This window comes from Cryptotermes secundus, unplaced genomic scaffold (assembly GCF_002891405.2).
Source record: "Cryptotermes secundus unplaced genomic scaffold, Csec_1.0 scaffold932, whole genome shotgun sequence".
Classification (NCBI taxonomy): domain Eukaryota; kingdom Metazoa; phylum Arthropoda; class Insecta; order Blattodea; family Kalotermitidae; genus Cryptotermes; species Cryptotermes secundus.
Genome location: NW_019727409.1, coordinates 386,270 through 404,203, shown reverse-complemented (window position 1 = coordinate 404,203; position 17,934 = coordinate 386,270). Strand labels below are relative to the sequence as shown.

General features: G+C 41.2%; 1 protein-coding gene across 5 annotated transcripts in view; it reads left to right on the top strand.

Annotated features, from left to right (window-relative positions):
* The window catches only part of LOC111864749 (MAGUK p55 subfamily member 5), a 282,694-nt gene that overhangs the window by 48,311 nt on the left and 216,449 nt on the right, over positions 1-17,934 (top strand). Inside the window, exon 2 of one of the 5 annotated variants that reach the window (XM_023852243.2) lies at positions 1,881-2,392. The exons of 3 other annotated variants lie outside the window; for them this stretch is intronic. In XM_023852243.2, coding sequence (XP_023708011.1) covers positions 2,326-2,392 — 67 coding nt within the window. In that variant the 5' untranslated portion in view covers positions 1,881-2,325. Of the gene's footprint in view, positions 1-1,736; positions 2,393-17,934 lie in introns of those variants that run through there. One more of the 5 variants, XM_023852242.2, reaches the window with a different exon arrangement.

Genomic DNA, 17,934 nt, shown 5'->3' with positions numbered 1-17,934 from the left:
GGGGGGGGGGGGCATGACATATGTTTCATATATTACCAAACGCAGGTCGAAAGGGTGTATAAATAACGCCTTGACGTATTTCTTTTTTTTTCCCATGGTTAAAATAAGTTTGTTTAAATTGAGATCAAGGCTTCGTGTCTTGTCGCGTTTGTAATACACGATAATGCGCGGTGTTATAAAAATCAAAATAGTATTGAACGGGCGTACGTGAAATCTTATTCTCTAACCAAAGCGTATATCGAATGAAGAAGATTTAGAAATGATACTGTCGTTTATTAGGCGTATGATTGACTGTATGAATCTTAGGTTACTTAATATCGCTGTTTTCTTGGGGAAACCTCTTGGAAAGTGGCCAGATGGAGGCTCGGGAAAGTGGGGAAATATGTTTTGATGATGGGAGATGGATGAATCTGGCACAGAATCATAAGTGGTGTGGAACCATCGGATTCTGTGATTCAGTTTGACTCATTAGGTTGAATAGAGTCAAATGAGATGGAAAATGACCCAGTGATAAATATCTAAGAATTTCGAATGAAGGGGTAGTGACTCGTGTAACATTTAATCTAGGGGTTTATTTGGGAAAACCACTACAGTCACTAATCGGAATAATTGGTAGTCAGGCCGAAACTTTAACTGGGTACTTTCTGAATATGGGAGCCGGGATAGCTCAGTCGGTATAGCGGGGGGCTACGTGCTGGACTGCCGGAGTTCGATTACCTGCAGAGGAAAGAGATTTTCTCTTCTCCAAAGCGTCCAGACCACCTCTGGGGCCACCCAGTCTCCTATACAATGGATATCGGGGGCTGTTTCCCCCAGGGTAAAGAGGCCACGGCGTGAAGCTGACCATTCGCCTCCATCTAGTGCCGAGGTCAAGAATGGTGGAGATATTCCTCCACTCCCCCATACGTATTAATGGCGGGGTGCTTAATTAATTAAGCACAGAGGCAACTTTACCTTACGTTTTACCTCCTAATATAAGTCTAGTGCGTTATTGTTACACCGATCTGTTCTGTTCCGTATCAACGTGAACCTGGCACCTGGTTGTACGTAGAAGCACAGCCGAAAGGAATGTTTATATCATGTTGGCAAAGAAAATGTTTTTATTAGAGATTAGCCACTGAAAGTTGAGAAATACTAAACGCAGAAATTTATGATTTTTACTACGCTCTGGTACTCCAAGATGTTAAATAAGTGAGGTCTTCATGCAGATGATATCCAATATGGATCGAGGAATTAAACGTTTCGGAAACGGATGGCTTGGAAGGCAGTGACGAGGATCCATCAAAATATAAAAGGAATCTTTCGGAGATGGGCTCTAGTGATATTGGATTGAATTGGACTGAACTGACAATTTTCCGTCCATTGGCTTTACAGTGTTATGGGTTATCAAAATTTCTAAATATTTGACGTTAATTTGCACGCTCTGTTCTCTTTTGGGGGCAATCCTCACCCGTGTAGTCTTAGGAATGTTTCGATGCCCCGTTCATATTGCACTTATTAGGGGAACAAGCATTTTGAAAATATGCCACTCAGAAGACAACCGAAGATGGGCGATAATATAAAGGTTGAGGCAGGTTATGGGGATGGTGAATTTTATTGGGCCGGCACAGGCCGCACTTACTGAAGCTGTGTTTGTCAGCATAATTTATAAAATTTGGAAACTAAATTGCATACCGTCATTTTGACGGGGCACCCTCGCCCGATATAGTCCGCTGCTACGAGTGTATTGATCTGACGAGAGAGATACCTCTCCCCGCGCCTCGCGCCGGCTCCTGCTCCGGGATGCTGCAAAGCTTGCCCAGCCAGTGCGCAGCCCACACCAGACATCCCCCAAAATCGCAGGGGCTGGGTCGCTCACCAACTGCCTTACATTATTTTAGTTAAGCCAGACTGTCCGGGATATATTTTACTTTTTTTCCTCAATTTTGAAACTCTGTTGCTGTGGAACCAAGGGCTGTAGTTTTCCCACAGACTGTTTTATAAAAAAGTGATTAAAAGTGCCAGTGTCGAGCAAACATGAGATAGCAAGTCGCCATTATGTTCAACAGTTCGACGTCCTCGCCTGAATTGCAGCAGTTCACTCCTTGCTTCTGATGGAGGGCCTCTCCCCTAGTCAGAATGCACGTACAGTGACACAGTCATGAGGGCATACGCCCCACGTATCTGAAGCAATAAGAGCAAATATACAGTGGACTGCGTGAAACATGGCTACTGACGAGGACGAGAGCCCTCCGCGGCACAAGGACCGGAAGTCCTTCTGCTGCCACGTGAGGATGTGCGTGCCACAAAACTCTAAACTCTGTGGATTACGCTACTGAAACAATCATGGTGGACTTAGGCGGCTATGTCATCATTTTGGTCGAGACCAAGGACAAGAAGATCAAGCTGTATGGTAAGTCCTCATTCTCACATGTCAGAGTTGGAGTTTCTGTAGATGCGGTAGGTTCTCCCACTGTTTGTAGACACTCAGACCTAAATATATCTTGATTATTTATTTGTTTTGTAATCACGCATGTTAATTGACTCATGCTGAGGAGACGCACAGAGTAAGAAAAGGAAACCACGTTACTAATTAGCTAGCTCACTAACTAATTGGTTTGTTAAGTTACCGACTCACCAACTACCACATTATCTGTCCAACCGATGAATTACCTTTCTGGCTGAGGGAAGGTGGAGTGGGTTGCTTGCGTGATTGAGAGACAAACTCCTCGTTACAGGGCCTTCCTTCAGTAGTTGTCAGTTTTATTCGCCTCATGAATTTACTGTTGTTACGGAACGTTAAAATTCATCACTTTTTCCCACAAAATTCTGCAGTTCGATCTTGTGTGAAGTGTAATCTGTCAGTGCAGTTTTCGGTTAGTCTTTGCATGCATTCCAATAATTTGTCGAATTATAAAAATCGAATTACTTCCCATTTCTGTAATTGTAAGCATCCAATGGCTCTTGAGACTTCGTTTCAAGCGCAAGTATTTCCTTACTCTGTAATTCCTGAATGTAGAATTGTTATGTGCGTCTTGTGTCCAAATGATAAATTACATTGTAAATACTGTATTTGGTATTTGTATTTACTGATTTGTGAGGTTATGCGAAATACTCACGTTATGGAAGCTGCAGTCACAGCTGGCTTTTGAGGTTATGTCACATGTTCATTACAAGATGGCTGGTCACAAATGGCTTCTGAGATTATATAAAAAGACAACTGCATCATGACGACATTCGGAACTTGGTTTTGAGATTTTGTCAAACGTTCAGCGCATTTTTGACCGAGTCCACAACGGTTTTGTGAGGTTATGTCGAACGTTCAGTGCATGGTGGTTGCAGTCACAGCGGGTTTTGACGTTAGGTCAAATGTTTGTTGTACGATGGCTACAATTGCTACTGTTTTGTGAGGTCATGTCAAATGGCCACTGCATGATAACTGCAATCACAGACGGTCTGTGCCGAATAGGTTGGTCATGTGATAACGCTGCAGTGTTATATTCGGGACGTACTCAGATCGAATTTCGGCCGGGACACCGATATCCTCACTGGGGATTCTCGAGGTTAACCTCGGTCCATCCAGGAAAATGACGGGGTAATGTCTCAGTTAGGCCACCATCATTCGATGGTAAAGAGACTTTAAAGGCATCGTAAAATAAACCATAGGAAGAAAGAAAAACAACTGGTTTGCGATGTTATGGCAGATGTTCATTGCGTGAACACTGCATCCACAGTTGGTTTGTGAAGATAAACTTTCACTGAATTACGACCTCAGTTACAATTATTCGTGAGATTAGGACAGCTTACTATGGCGTTACGCCAATATCATGATACATTTCTGCTGTTTTCAGTAAATTTTGCACGTACGTTTCTTTGTGCACGAAATGTTGTCAGTATGGAGGCAAGTTCGTTGAAACAAAAAAAAAAAAAACTTCTTGCTGTTTATTTCAACAATCATCTTGGGTGCATTCTCGTCTCATACATTTCACCCTTTCAAAATCGGCAATTATTTAAGAACTGTAATTATTATATAACATTTATTTTGTTTACAGTTCATGACTAGCAAGTGCATATTGCTGATAGACGGCGGACATTTCTGTTTCAGGGATGTTGTCAAACGTTGTTTTGAGCATAAAGAACGAGATTTTCGTGCTTAGCTTGGAAAGTGGCCTATGCTTTCGTAATTATTTCACCATTCCCAACAATTTTCAACAAAATACTATGTGTAGATTTCGAATATGTTTAAACTTGGAATTGTTGGGATTGCTTTCGGTCTCTTGTCAGTTCGTGGTATAGTGGTGTTCATCTTGTCTGTTTCTAACATGCTCTAGTAACCTTTTTCATGTTGACTTTTCTTTAGATTAGCATTTTCCTATTGGTATATTGTCATAGTAACTTATTCCATACTTTTGGTTGCTTAAAAACCACCTTTAATTTTCGAAAGATGATGGCAGATTCTATTCAGCTGTCCTTTCGAACACAGAAGAAATTCAGATCGTGAATTTCAGTGTTAAGGCGGGAGATACAACATTGTAGCTAGCACGGAAAATTTGAAGATTTTGCAGAGTGTCTTCTTTAGTTCGTTCTGGGAATTGGGACTGCCTTTTGAATACTTATAACATTCTCTCACACCAAAATTACAAAATCTATGCTTAACACAAGCACGGGAACTTCTTATCTACTGTCCCGCACTGCTTGGATTTAACCAGAAAAATGCTATTCTTTTCTGAAGGAAACAAATATTCAGTAAGTTTGAATCAAACGATGGACTTCATTGAAACTTGGGTTGACTGTCATAGCACTATTTGTAACCCAGCATATGTATATTTTTAATTTACTGCCTTAAATAATACCAGAGTCGTAGAAACAAGAACTTAAGACCTAAGAACGACACTTGCCACTTAAAGGATGGGCCTGAATTTTTGTTGCACCGTTTTTCGAAAAATATGAAAATTTTGTGTAGAAAGAAGAGCAGAACACACAGGCCGCGCATTATTTATATTGTTTAGGAAGCTGGACCCGTGCGGGGCGTCGCGTCGCCAGGCCTTCCTCGTAAGGTCTGGATTGTTCGATAAATCCCTCAGCTGACGCCGAAACCTGAGGTCATCCGCGAACTCACTGGAAACTTCCCGAAGCCCGACATGCCTATAGCAGCATCTGTCAAGTTCTCTGGCCAGCCCGGTTCAATTCGGTGCAGCAAAGAGCAGTTTAATGAGTAATGAGCGAAGTCAGTTAGTGAGTCAGGCAGTGTTTACTTAAACATTACAGTTATTCAGTGAGTGAGTGAGTAAGTAGTGAGTTAAATCTGTCGGTCTGAGTGCAGTGCAGAGAAGTCGAGAGAAAGTGACAGGAATATTGCAACCAGAGGTATTGCCGTGAAGCAATGACTGGAACAAGAACCGATCTCAAGATCAGACGGACGGTGGGTCAGTAATTGCTCCATAAAGCGACGAAGATTACTTTTGAACTGCTGGAACTATTTGGTCCCTGCGAAAGTTGGTGGGAAACACTCCTACATGTTCTGTATGAAACAGTTTGTGCGTACAAACATAAAACAGTCTCGGACTTTGAGTCATAACTTGCAAATTTAAGGTATCAAGTCGTAGTGGAAATGTTACGCAGAAATGGTTTGCTTAACACTAACCTGTTAATTGCTGGCTTCACCATAGAGGCTAATGTATTTGAAGGCAAGTAAACGTGAGTTTTTTTTATAACAAGTGAGTTGTGATGAATGTCTCATAATGTAGGTTTATTTCGCGGCTCATACTATGCAGGGACAGCTTAGTCGCTCCTGTGTTCTATTCATCTTCACAAACTATTGCCAAGTTGGTGTAGAGGTGAGAACCATCCTTAGGAAATGTGGTTCTCAGGGCAAACCAGCATATGAGGGGCATGTAATATTTTACAGGCGAAAAACAACATACGTCAATGGTATCAGTCTATATGTTTAGATTTCATGGCCCATAGCTGAAGATGCTCCGGACTGGACGGCCTAGGATTCGGGGTTCCATTCCTGGCAGGGGAAAGAGATTTTTCTCTTTCACTATGTTCAAGCTGGCTCTGAGGTCCACCTACCGTCTTAAACAATGGGAAGTGGGGGCATTTTCTCCAGAAGTAATGCGGCCGGGCCGTGAAACTGACCACTCACCTCCATCTAATGTTGATGTTAAGAACGCTTGTAGGTATACCTCTACTCCCCCATAAGTCTTTATGGAGCCGTGTTTGATTAAGCACAGGGACGAATTTACTTGTGTGAGTTGGCTTAGAAATTGCTATAAGTTTAGGACGATGAGCAAGAAGTCACTTATTTTGCATTGCATTGTATCAATATGTGTGACCGACAAAGCATGGGGATTTCCCCGGAAATGTTAACGCTTCGGGAGGAGCAAAGTGCGAAGCTCGGCTCAGTGGTGTTCTTCACAGTCCTCGACTGCAGCGCTGGTCATCATCGCCACTTTCCGAAACTTTACATAGTCATGCATAGTTATCTTCCTACGTCATTTGTTGATGCATAACTTCCTTAATTGAAAATACGTCTCATCGCAACAAAATAATCTCTATACATAACCCTAATTGAAACATTCTGAGGACTGCAAGCATCCGGCGAGCCTAATGCAGCCGCCATATGTGCGTATATCTCACTTATGGTTTATTTAAAGAATTATATTGCAAATATAAAACCACTGTCGTTTTCGTGGTGGTTATAGACAGTGTCACGTAACTTCGAACAAGGTCCTGCATTCATAGTTAAATCCCGCGCATAGCTTGTGGTGGGAGGAGTTTCTTAACACTCGCTCCTCCACTTTCACCACCCCCTCGTGTTTCATTGAAACTACCCTATTCTCTTTTCGAAGAATATACAATTAGTATTACAATAATACAAATATATTGCCACTCGTCATGAAAAGAAAAATACGTTTAATGTGTATTACTAATTTATAATTTGAAAATTAAAATATAATAGTCATATTTTTTTTCCTTCGCACTACATCCCCAGTGGGCCTAGGCCTACCTCCATGAACTTCTCCGTTCACATAATACTCATATACCCTGACCAAATTTCTTACGCATTATGTACGATTTAGCGCACAAGGAAACTGACAGGTTTTCTATCATCTGTTTAAAAACGTCAGTATAACCTGCTTCGAGGGTGCCTTACAAACAACTGGTCGCCTGTCACTTCTCACACCCTCGAACCCACCCCCTTGTCTGAAATTTTTCTTCTGCGCATTCATGGTTACTCTTGGCCTTGTTCGAAGTTACGTGACACTTTTTTTTTATAGGAGTTGTGGTATGTCCACTGATGACCCTGGCGTTATTTCAGGACCTACTCAGTGTCCACTGTCCGCTTCACATAAAACTCATTAAGCATTAAGCCATGAAGGCGTATGGGGAAGTGGATGTATAGAGACATATTTTCTTGACCTCGGAGGTGCGTAGTCAGCTTCACGCCCCGGCCGCTTTACCTCCGAGGAAAGCGTCCCCGGTACCCATTAGTCGTAGGGGGCTGGGTGGGCCTCAGATCCGGTCTGGACGACGTGGAGAAGAGAAAATTCTTGAGCCTGCTGGAACTCGAACTCTGACCCCTCCGTCGTCCAGCCCGTCGCCAGTTGCTATACCGACTGCGCTATCCCGGCTCTTCAAGAGCGCCACGTATAAGCAGAAGAAATTTTTCGCTGTTAGCCCCAAAACATTGTTGCCAGTATTTTCGGTGACTACGTACATCACTTTACAGATTCACGAAACTTTGAAGACAATTACTAGGTACATGGTCGTTAAGAAATCCCCACCGATTATAATCACAGGGGTTAGTGCACATATCGACCAGACTGGGGGTTGGAGGCAAGAAGAGTATTAGCAGCGTGTAGCCGTTGGAAACATATTTGAGATCACAACCCATTCCTTGCAGAAGGGGAATCAATATCTCCCTCCGAAGTGTCACTCCGAAGTCAGAGTTCACGTTCTCCTCAAGAGGTTCTGGACCTGCAATAAGAAGCGCAGGCAAAGCGCACTAAATTCTACAATTTGTTGGCTGTAGCGGAGGTTTAGATTTGTTGTTCCCCATATTCCACTGTTATCTTTGTTGACGATCTCTTTCAGATAAGATCGTGCCACATTTCTAAACCAGATGTTGTTCAAAATACAAGAATTTGATTCACTGAATTCACGAAATGGATGACGAAGTCTCATCGACAGTGTTTGTCACGATGGCTTAAGTGTGTCTGTTGAAAATTTTGAAGGAAATATTTCTAACGTCGTGTATACGTTCCTGTCGACTACTTCTTTTGTGAAACGACGCTAATCGAATCAATTTCTGCCACAAGAAACTTAAGGAATAAGTAGGTTACGTTCCTCGGCCTTTCTTAACCCCTGTAGCATGCATTGCAATATAGGAAATATGAACAAAATTAAAATATTTATATATTTTAGGCTGTAAATGTACGCAATTATAAACTACAATAATACTTTTTTAACATTCACGATGATATTATAACGGATTTGGTGAACAGGCTGCCAGGCAGCAGCACTGTAAACACGGTCCAACACGCAACAATATAGGGAGCTGTGTTTTCTGTAGGTCCGACCGGCGCACCAATAGACTGGCTGGAAATCGATCACGTGATATGTCTTTACTGTAGGTCCATGTATATTCCACGGCTATATAAGTAAGTGACAGAATTCTTTCAGGACAGTTATGAGTTAGAGTGGCAGTAGCTGCAGAAGCACGCGGACAAGCAAGCAAGTCAGTTCTCGGAAGGAGATAGCCACGGGAATTTCGTAGTTGAAGAAAGATTAGAAGTCGGCCTGTGAAGACTTAACGTGTGATTAGAAAACTTTATTTATGTGTAATATCTGAATTGTGTAATTCAGTGAAACTGTTATAGTTCATGTGTTTTAAATCCACGAAGACAAGTGCAGACAGATTGAAGAGATTAGTGTGGAGTGATTGTAAATTGTTTAAAGCGACAATAATGTAATAGTTAATTGTAGTTCCGACATGTAAGTTGTTAATAAATCTAATTATCAATTTGAACCCCGTCTTTAGTCACTGATACGCGTGACAATATATTATTTTCAACTATGAACAAAAGTGAACTGAGCGGGTGGTGATGACGGCCGGGTCTCTTCCACACGAAACATTTGTTTTGACGAGCAGCGCTCTTCTTCGGCAATTTTATTAAACTCTGGGATGAATAACAAAGTAACAGCTACTTAATATGATATTTTGCTGAGCCTTAGTTGAAAGTAATATCACAGTACTAACGAAACAATGTTAACTTTACAGTACAACATCAGCCTCTGAAATTTAGTAAATAGAAATCTCTTCTTGTACATGTATACTGCGATTTTCGGTTCTCTGCAACTTCTCTCTCTTTCCATAAGAAGTTTGCCACACCATGATGTGGGTCGTAATTTATCGTCCCTCTACCATTCAACGACACATACAATCTTGGGTTCATGGATTCTTCTGTTAAGAGACGTTCTTCGAGGTGAATTTTATCCGGTTGTTGCTGTGGCCGTTGAGTGAGATGTTTCTAAAATCTGAACACACATTTTGTGTGACAAGACTGACGAACAAGAAGTTGCTTCCACAGTTTATTGCAACACTTCATTCCGTATCCTTAATGTCTGTTTCTCCTGCATCCTTTATTGAAGGATAGTTGAAGTGGATTCAGCCACAGCATCCTTGCCAAAAAATCAGCTGAACCAGTTGATGCCGCCCGTTGGTTACCGTCCATCGCGGTGCCCATAGAATGAAGGATTGTAATTGTGTCATTGCGGAATACGAGAAGTTGCAAGTGGCTTGCTCTGGTCAGTTGCAGCTCTGCTTTCTTCTCAAATTCTGGTGATATACACACACACTGGTACCCTCATTTCTGCAGTGGGTTTTTTGTATTTTCGCAAAAGGACATAAGCTCTTCCGCTTAATTAAATACAGAAATTAGTATTTGTAACTTTTGGTAGAAACAGTTTTTCTCAGTATTCTTTAGAAAATAATAGGACATTAACGAGGTGTTCTTAAATGACTTATATACTTTCGGGGTTAAAAATAATGAGAAGAAACTACAAAGCGTATCCACCGATATCAGCGGAAAGTCAGATTCTCAGAGATTTCAAAATTGGACCATCTTCAGCGCCAGGCACCGCAATTTTAAGAAATTGTGTCTCCCATAGGGAAGAGTTTTTGCGTGATTGGGTACGGGGAAACAAATACATGCACCTGTATTCAGCGGCCCATGTGACGTCTTTCTGTGGGGTAATGTAGAGGAACAAATGTTTGCGCCACCTCTACCACTGGATATTGATGCACTGGAGTTGAGAATTACCGCAACTATGGATACAATTGACAGGAACATGTTAGAAGGAGCATGGAATGAGCTGGATTACAGACTGGACATTTGTCGAGTCACGAATGGAGCTCTCACATTGAGCATCTTTAGGGTATGTAAATCTTTCAAAATTTGTCAATCAAATGCATTAGTTACAATTGTATCACTGTAGTACTTACCGTGGTATAACAGATTAAAAGTGTATCAGTCATTCACTTAGATTCTGTATGTGCCGTTATTGTGTTTCACGTACAAATATTTGGTTGGCTGTTAAATTTGGCACAGTATATTCCTTAATATATAGCATCAAAACCCCGCATTCTTAATTGATCGGCCAATAGAAAATTTGCTTACAGAAGTTTCTGACCAATCGTACAGAAGTATATTGTAATTTCGAATGCGGCTTCAAAAATACGAGATTCATATTCGCAAAAGAGCATCTCTGTGAATGAGTCTCTTTTCGGACCCGGCCGATAAAAGTACTGTGTCACTTCATCTCATAAATTATCACTTAAAAATGTATCACGAAGAAGTCAAAGAAAATTACTTTTAGTCCAAGGAACAAATTCTAATTGCAACTAATTTGAAACAGTAAATTAAAGATTCAATTACCCAGCACTAAATTTTATTCATAACAGAATTTTATTTTATGTTTCAGCTTTTCTTTTTGGTTGATAACTAAGTGACCCATTATGTTGGAAATACATATAGTGTTGCGTTCCAAAAATGAATCGTGTTTCTGTGTAGAAACTCATTCAATTAACAACAGATTCATCCGTTTCCCTTTATACAGAACCACATATTCCGCACACATAAATCATGATCTGAAATGGTAACTCATTACCACTAAGTCACTCAGTCACAGTCCCGTGTCCTGCAGTTCTAATCACAATCCAGTCTTTCATCTATGACCCACGATTGTTGGCGCTCGAGTAACTAGCGCTGCGAATAACGGAAGAATGGAGACACAACCTTAAAAATGGGAGGTGACAAGCAGGAAAAAGAAGTGAAGAGTACGGTTGTACACATTACTAATTCATTTTGGAAGTTTAAACTGCCAAAATAGAAGATATTCTTGAAAGAGTGTAATCTTTTCCAGCAGTTGGTTTATATTATACAAATTATGCTACAACGTCTACTGTTAATTGCAGACCATCATCACCTTCACATGTGTTACATTGCATTTTTTATCGTCTGATGTCTCGTCCTCATTTGAAATTGTTGTTGAAACGTATCAGTTCCGTTACCTCACTATCAGGTGGAGAGTTGTTGCTGATGGTATTAAGCTTTTACGTACCATCTTCTCTTGCAGGCAGTTCGCCAGGAATTAAAAAGGCGTTTTCTTTTTCCATACGTCTGTACTTCCTGAATTATATGCCTTACGTCTCCCAAAAGCCCTGTTAATTTATCTTGCTACAATGATGAATGCCGTATCTTAAGTCTGCAATTTGCGTGATGTTTCTCTTGTCTCTTTGCTGGTTGAATTAGTCAAATGTATCCAGATGTTTCTGCACCCAAATATGTTACGCAGGGTGGTGGCAGTAAGATTTATGGCTTCGAAATATGAAAGAAAAATCGGAGTTCCGGAAAAGTTGGAGCGAAATCTTCAGATTTGAAGAAGGTGTTCCAAAATACCTCGCTAAGCCAACACTATTATTCAACTTTTTTTTTCATGCATTATTGCTAGGGTCAATTTAACTGCTAAATCTGATCGATGACACTAACACCAGACTGCTATTAAGGCATGTCCAACATGATCTTCGAGAAGTTGCGTGAGTCGGCTTTTACGTAAGGAATCAGCAGCTTAACCATCTGCCGCAATCCAAACTAACGTCTCAGGAGATGTCCGACTGGCAGGTTTTTATCGCGGCTACCAGTGGACGTTCTGACTCACATTTCGAAGTTGTACCACTCCAATGAAAGCATGGCGGCTCTCTCTTGGACATTCTTTCCAGACATGGAGAACAAGGTCAGTCTTGTTTGTATTCCGCCGATCCTCAGTACCATCGATTTGAGTAGGGACGCAAGTGGCTGTTGATAAGAGCTGCGCGAACTTCTTCATATTATTTGCAGCTTTTTATTATATGCAATCGGACCTGTGTAGTGCAGAGCTGAACCACGTGAATCTCAGCTTTCTAAGATCAGTTTCCCAGTGTCGGATGACGACCTGAGACTGCAAGCATTGCAGTCGCAGCCTTGTTAACGAACGGGTTGACCACGATGGAGCAGTAGGCGTTTCTATTAAAGAATCGTTGTACACGTCTGTATATAGAACAATGTGGTGATTTATTACAGCTGCGCCATGATGTTTGAGAGCCTACGCCCACGAATGTTTGCGATAATGCTGTCCCAACAAACGTGCCGCTTCAGCTGCAGCTTGGTGGGCCTTCGGTGCCAGATGATCAAAGAGATATTTTATTTCTTGCTTGCTTTTAACGCCCACTTCATTGTACAGTGAAGGAAATCGTTCTTAGAAATTTCTGAAATACCTGCATAGTGTATTTTACATATCCAATCGGAGCCGGAAGGTCGCGGGTTCGAGTCCGAATGAGGCGATTTTTTTTTTTAATTTACCTAATCCTCACAGCCGCACTATGGTCCTGCGGTCGACTCGGCCTATAACAGAAATTAGTACCAGGACTCTTCCTGGGATGTAAAGGGCGGCAGGCGCGTAAGGCGCGAGTCGCATCCCTAACTGTTGACGAGAAACTTTCCGAAGAGCATTCTGAAGACGTTACTGTAGAAGTTTGTTCTTTTGATACTCTTTGTGCAACAGAAGGAGAACTCTTCATTTTAAATAATGCTAGTTTTATTTAAAGTCTTTTCACACTTTCTTTTGTTGAGGTTTTTCCTTCTATGAATCACTTGCATTAAGCGCCTTATAGTTAAAGCCTTAAACAATAAAAAAGCAAATAAAATAAAGTGAGAGATAAAACAGAATAACAGTTTGCTACGAAATAGTAACTCCTAGGCTCTATACTGCGATACATTCCCGCTGCACAGAAGCCAGACCGCCACTGATGCATAAAAGCAGAACGCACGGACGTGTGGAGAAGACTGAACAAGTGTTAATTTCCAAGAAATGACCTTCATTACCATGTTCGAAAGAGCCCGCCATGGGTCGATTTGCGTAGCGAAATTAATTCAGTGAACACCATTCCAACCTACTGCTCTAAGAATCAGATTAATATCATACTATCATTTGCGCCTAAGCCTTCGAAGTATCCTATTCTCTTCAATTTTCTGTCCTAAATTTTTTATCCATTTCTCGTCTCTCCCACACATGATGCATATTCCGCCAATCTCATCCTCCTTGATTTGATTGCTATAATAACATTTGCTAAGAGACAAGTTACGAATTTTCTCGTTGTACAGTTTTTACCATCCTCACATTACTTCCATCCTCCTAGGACCTTATATTCACCTTAGCAGCCGTTCACAGACATCCTGAAACTCTTTCGGTTGTGGGCTTCTTGCTTATGAAACCATGACACCTTATAGGTGGTATGCAACGTCACCATCGTTCACTTCTACCCTGAGGATGGAGAAAATAGGTTTCACCAAACATAGTAACGAACTACCAGCCTGAAAGGGGGCATGGAGAAGCTGGACAACACAAGTTCCTGCATTATTATTATCATTATCATTATCATTATTATATTGCCTAGTTTTGCCATTATTTGTGTATACATATTTCCTTTGTGGGTTCCTATGCTTGTGATTTTATAAACATTGGTCTTTGGGTTGACGAGTTATTAAACGTTTTTTTTCTTGGCACTACAGCCCCAGTGGGCATAGGCCTACCTCCATGAACTTCTCCGTTCACTTCGGTTTTTCTAGATCTTACACGTTCGGTAGGACTCCTTGGACGGGTGATCAGCTCGTCGCAAGGCCTCTACCTGTATACAAACACAGAAAAACGCACACATACAAATTAAACATCCATGCCCTGAGTGGGATTCGAACCCACGATCCCGGTTTCCAAGCGAACGAAGACAGTACATGCCTTAGACCGCTCGGCTACCGTGACCGGCTATTAAACATTTAATTACGGATATTATCGATATGTAATGGAGTTATTGTTATTAATATTACATAACTGCCTTGTTTTGTATTCTGTTTGTGTTTTGTTGTTGTTTCGTTTTTCTACGACTGCTAACTTCGTAATTGGCTTCTGGGCTGTTAAATTTGGACGTAAATAAATTATTATTATTATTATTATTATTATTGCTATTATTATAATTATTATTATTATTACTTTGTTTGTTTCTTGGCATTAGTGCATTTTCCTCAAATGCTTACCTTTAATTAGTCTTTGATTTTACCACGTATGTAGTGTTTGTCCATAATGTAATTACCTCTAAAAAGTCAAAGCCGAAACCATTCCCTGCGTTTTGTGCGCACCCGTGAGCACTTTCGGAACCCATCTTGAGCAAAACTTGTTACGATAGCCTAGCCCATCTTGTGATAATCTTGTAGAGAGCAGTGCGTGAAATTTGTGGAAATTCACACGAAAGTTCTGAAATCATGAAGCGCCAATTCTTTGGCCAACACTTTGATCAAGATCATCACTCACAACAGATGGCCGGCCGATCACTTCGCTCTTTATGTTGAACATTTTTTCACCCATCTCTGAACATTCTACACGATTTTCTTAAGAGTCTCTTCACTCATTACATTTTGGCCGTAAACTGGCGCACATAATTCACGGCGGATTTCTGCAGCACTCTTGTTCTTAGTGTAAAGAAAGCGGATAACAGTCCAAATTTCGCAGCTGCTATGTTTATCCATCTCAGACGCATAATAACTCACTTTGTAGAGATAAGAACAAGCACTAGGTGACCAGTTATGTGATGGTTTACAAGACAGTGAGTCATGTGACGCTACAACGCATGCGCGAGCTTTCCCTCCGCTCCTATATTAGTTACCAAAAATAAACGGAGATTACTTTGCGAATAACCCTCGCATTTACGAATCAGTAGCGTAGGAAAGAAGTGTGCCTCTCTGCCCATCACCATGCATCAGGGACACTCGGTGTTTACATTTTATATTGATATATCTGATTAGCACTGAAACAGTGACACCTTATCGCCGAATCCCATTTCCCCTTCACAGTCAGATGTTTAAGCGCCTCTGATTTCAGTAGCAATGTCTGGTAACTACTGATTTCTGAATCCTGTATCTACGGAATCTATAATTGAGTTTAGCGTGAAGTGACTCAGCCCGTTTCTGTCTCCTGCGAGTTTCATTGTGAGCGTAGGAAATTAATGACGGCGCCATCTTGTCAGAAGCCTTTGCTCCCGTTATCTACCCGGTGCTCGCTCGTCAAAGACGTCTTGTGACGTCACATCCCTGCCCGATAAAAGTAACAAAGCGCCTGTCCATTTCGGAAATGGTACTGAAATTCGGACGTGGGACAGATAGAACAATGAATGTAAATGGGCTCACGTGACACGTTCTCTGATGAACGGGAATAAGAGCGCTGCCTTCGTGGCTCCGCGCCTTTTAACTGTGACTTTGGTAACGGATGAAGTTTGTTGTAGGCTGTAAAGGGAGGGTGAAGTATGTTTTGTTCCATTTGGTGATTATTATTGTACGAAATTTAACGTAGATTAGAATTTCGGGACTTGAACTTAGTCATACAGAACTCAAGTGTCCAAGGCACATTAATTTGAAAAAGATACAAATTCACTTATTATATTTCCAGGTGTGTTTTAAATTTAATATTATTTCATTTTTTTAACAATCCAACAACATTAAGGATAAAGGACAACTTAGCGAGTAGAGTGACTGGTTACTAGCTGGATGAATGCAGTTCGATTACTGTCAAATGCTGGGTTCTTTTTCGTCGTCAGCATTTCTATACTGGTTGTGGGACATATAGAGCTACTCACCTACAGAATAGCTAGGGCTCTTTCGTAAGGTTAAAATGGTTCTGATATGCATCTGGTGCCAAGGTTAAGAATTCGAGGAGAATTCGGAAGACTTTACTAGTGACCATTTTCTATTAGTTTCAACCAAGGCAAAGAAAATAATCACAGATCACGCTTAGTATTCATATCATTTTATAGTTCACAAACGCGCTCGCACACACACACACACACACACACACACACACACACACACACACAGTAAACATAAACTGCACATTTTTAAATGTCTGTATTCTTACGATTTTTCAGGACCCTCTATTAAAAGGCATTAAAATCCCTCTCATAGAGAAGTTTCTCCTGCGTCCATATTGGTATTCTTGATGCTAGTGATTGTGAACTGTGGGATATCAAATATCTTAGTGTGTTATTCCCCACGTGCTTCGTATCCAGGAACGAACTGGTTCCAATCTCTGTTCGGAGAACTCTCGTCCTTTCTGAGATTGTCAAATAGCAGGGTGGTACCTTAAGAGGCCGCCAGCTCTTCTTTTCAGACTCTTTCATCGTCCACAGGCATTTAATGAAATTTAGTTTTGTCGAAAGAAACTTTATTTCCGTGATGAAGAGCTTGAACGATAAATGGCGGGGCAGATTTCTTTCAGTGCTCTCCTTAAGTAGCAAACCCAGACCAGAGGGTGTATCTAAGCAAGATAAGCAGTATCTCACATGTAGCAGGAAGAGAAATAACAGCGCTGATATCTAGAAATGAGGGACAAACCTTGCATCGGGTCACTATCCTCGCTTCAGAGTCCCAACATGGTGAACAAGTTCGAACTCGAAGCTGTTACACATCATTTGAGCTTAAATTATCCTGAAACATTGACTGAACTGGCCGATTCCATGCACATTGACACACAATTTATTTTCGTAACGTATGTTAGTGATGTCGGTCACGGTAGTATGCCTTGTCTTTGCTCACTCTGAAGCCGGGATCATAGGTTCGAATCCAACTCACGGCATGGATGTTTGTTGTATGTATGCGTTTTTCTGTGTTTAGGTAGCGGCCTTGCGACGGACCAGTCACTCGTCCCAGGAGTCCAACCGCATGTGAAATGATTAAAAGAATAAAAGAAAACCTCGCCACCCGAATAAGGATATAAGAGGAACTGATAAAAAAAGTTTCAGTGACAGGTTGTCTGTAGAGATGGACACCAAAAGAATCAGTATTGATGGGATATTGTTCAGCGCCACCATACTTCAGAGAGTAGGGGCTGCACAGCAAGGACTCTTTCCTCGGGGGGAGCCACAATTTATCTCTTAGCCACTAACCTCAGACTGTCTCTGGAGCCTTCCAGAGTGCACGCTGGGTGTATCTAATGAAATAAAGCAACTGTAATTTGAAGCTGAACAGTACGGAGGACAGGAGGTTGGAGAAACCTGCATAATGAGGAGTTTCATAACTTGTACACTTCACCAGATGTAACTAGTATGAAAGAGAGTAAGGTGGATTTAGTGTAATGTTAATGTACTATACATAGAAATATGAATTGTATCCCGTGATTATAGTAGGTTAATGTAGTACTTGTTGGTGATGTAGTTTTGATGTTACTGTAGATGAGGTGTTGTTCGGAACGGACTGAAATGCTCAAATTGGTAAAGATGGGAGTGATTATGAAGGCTTCTTTAGGTGGTGGTGGCGGCGGAGTTGGGTTGGTGTATAGTTCTTTGTTTTGTGGGATAAGCTTTTATGATTA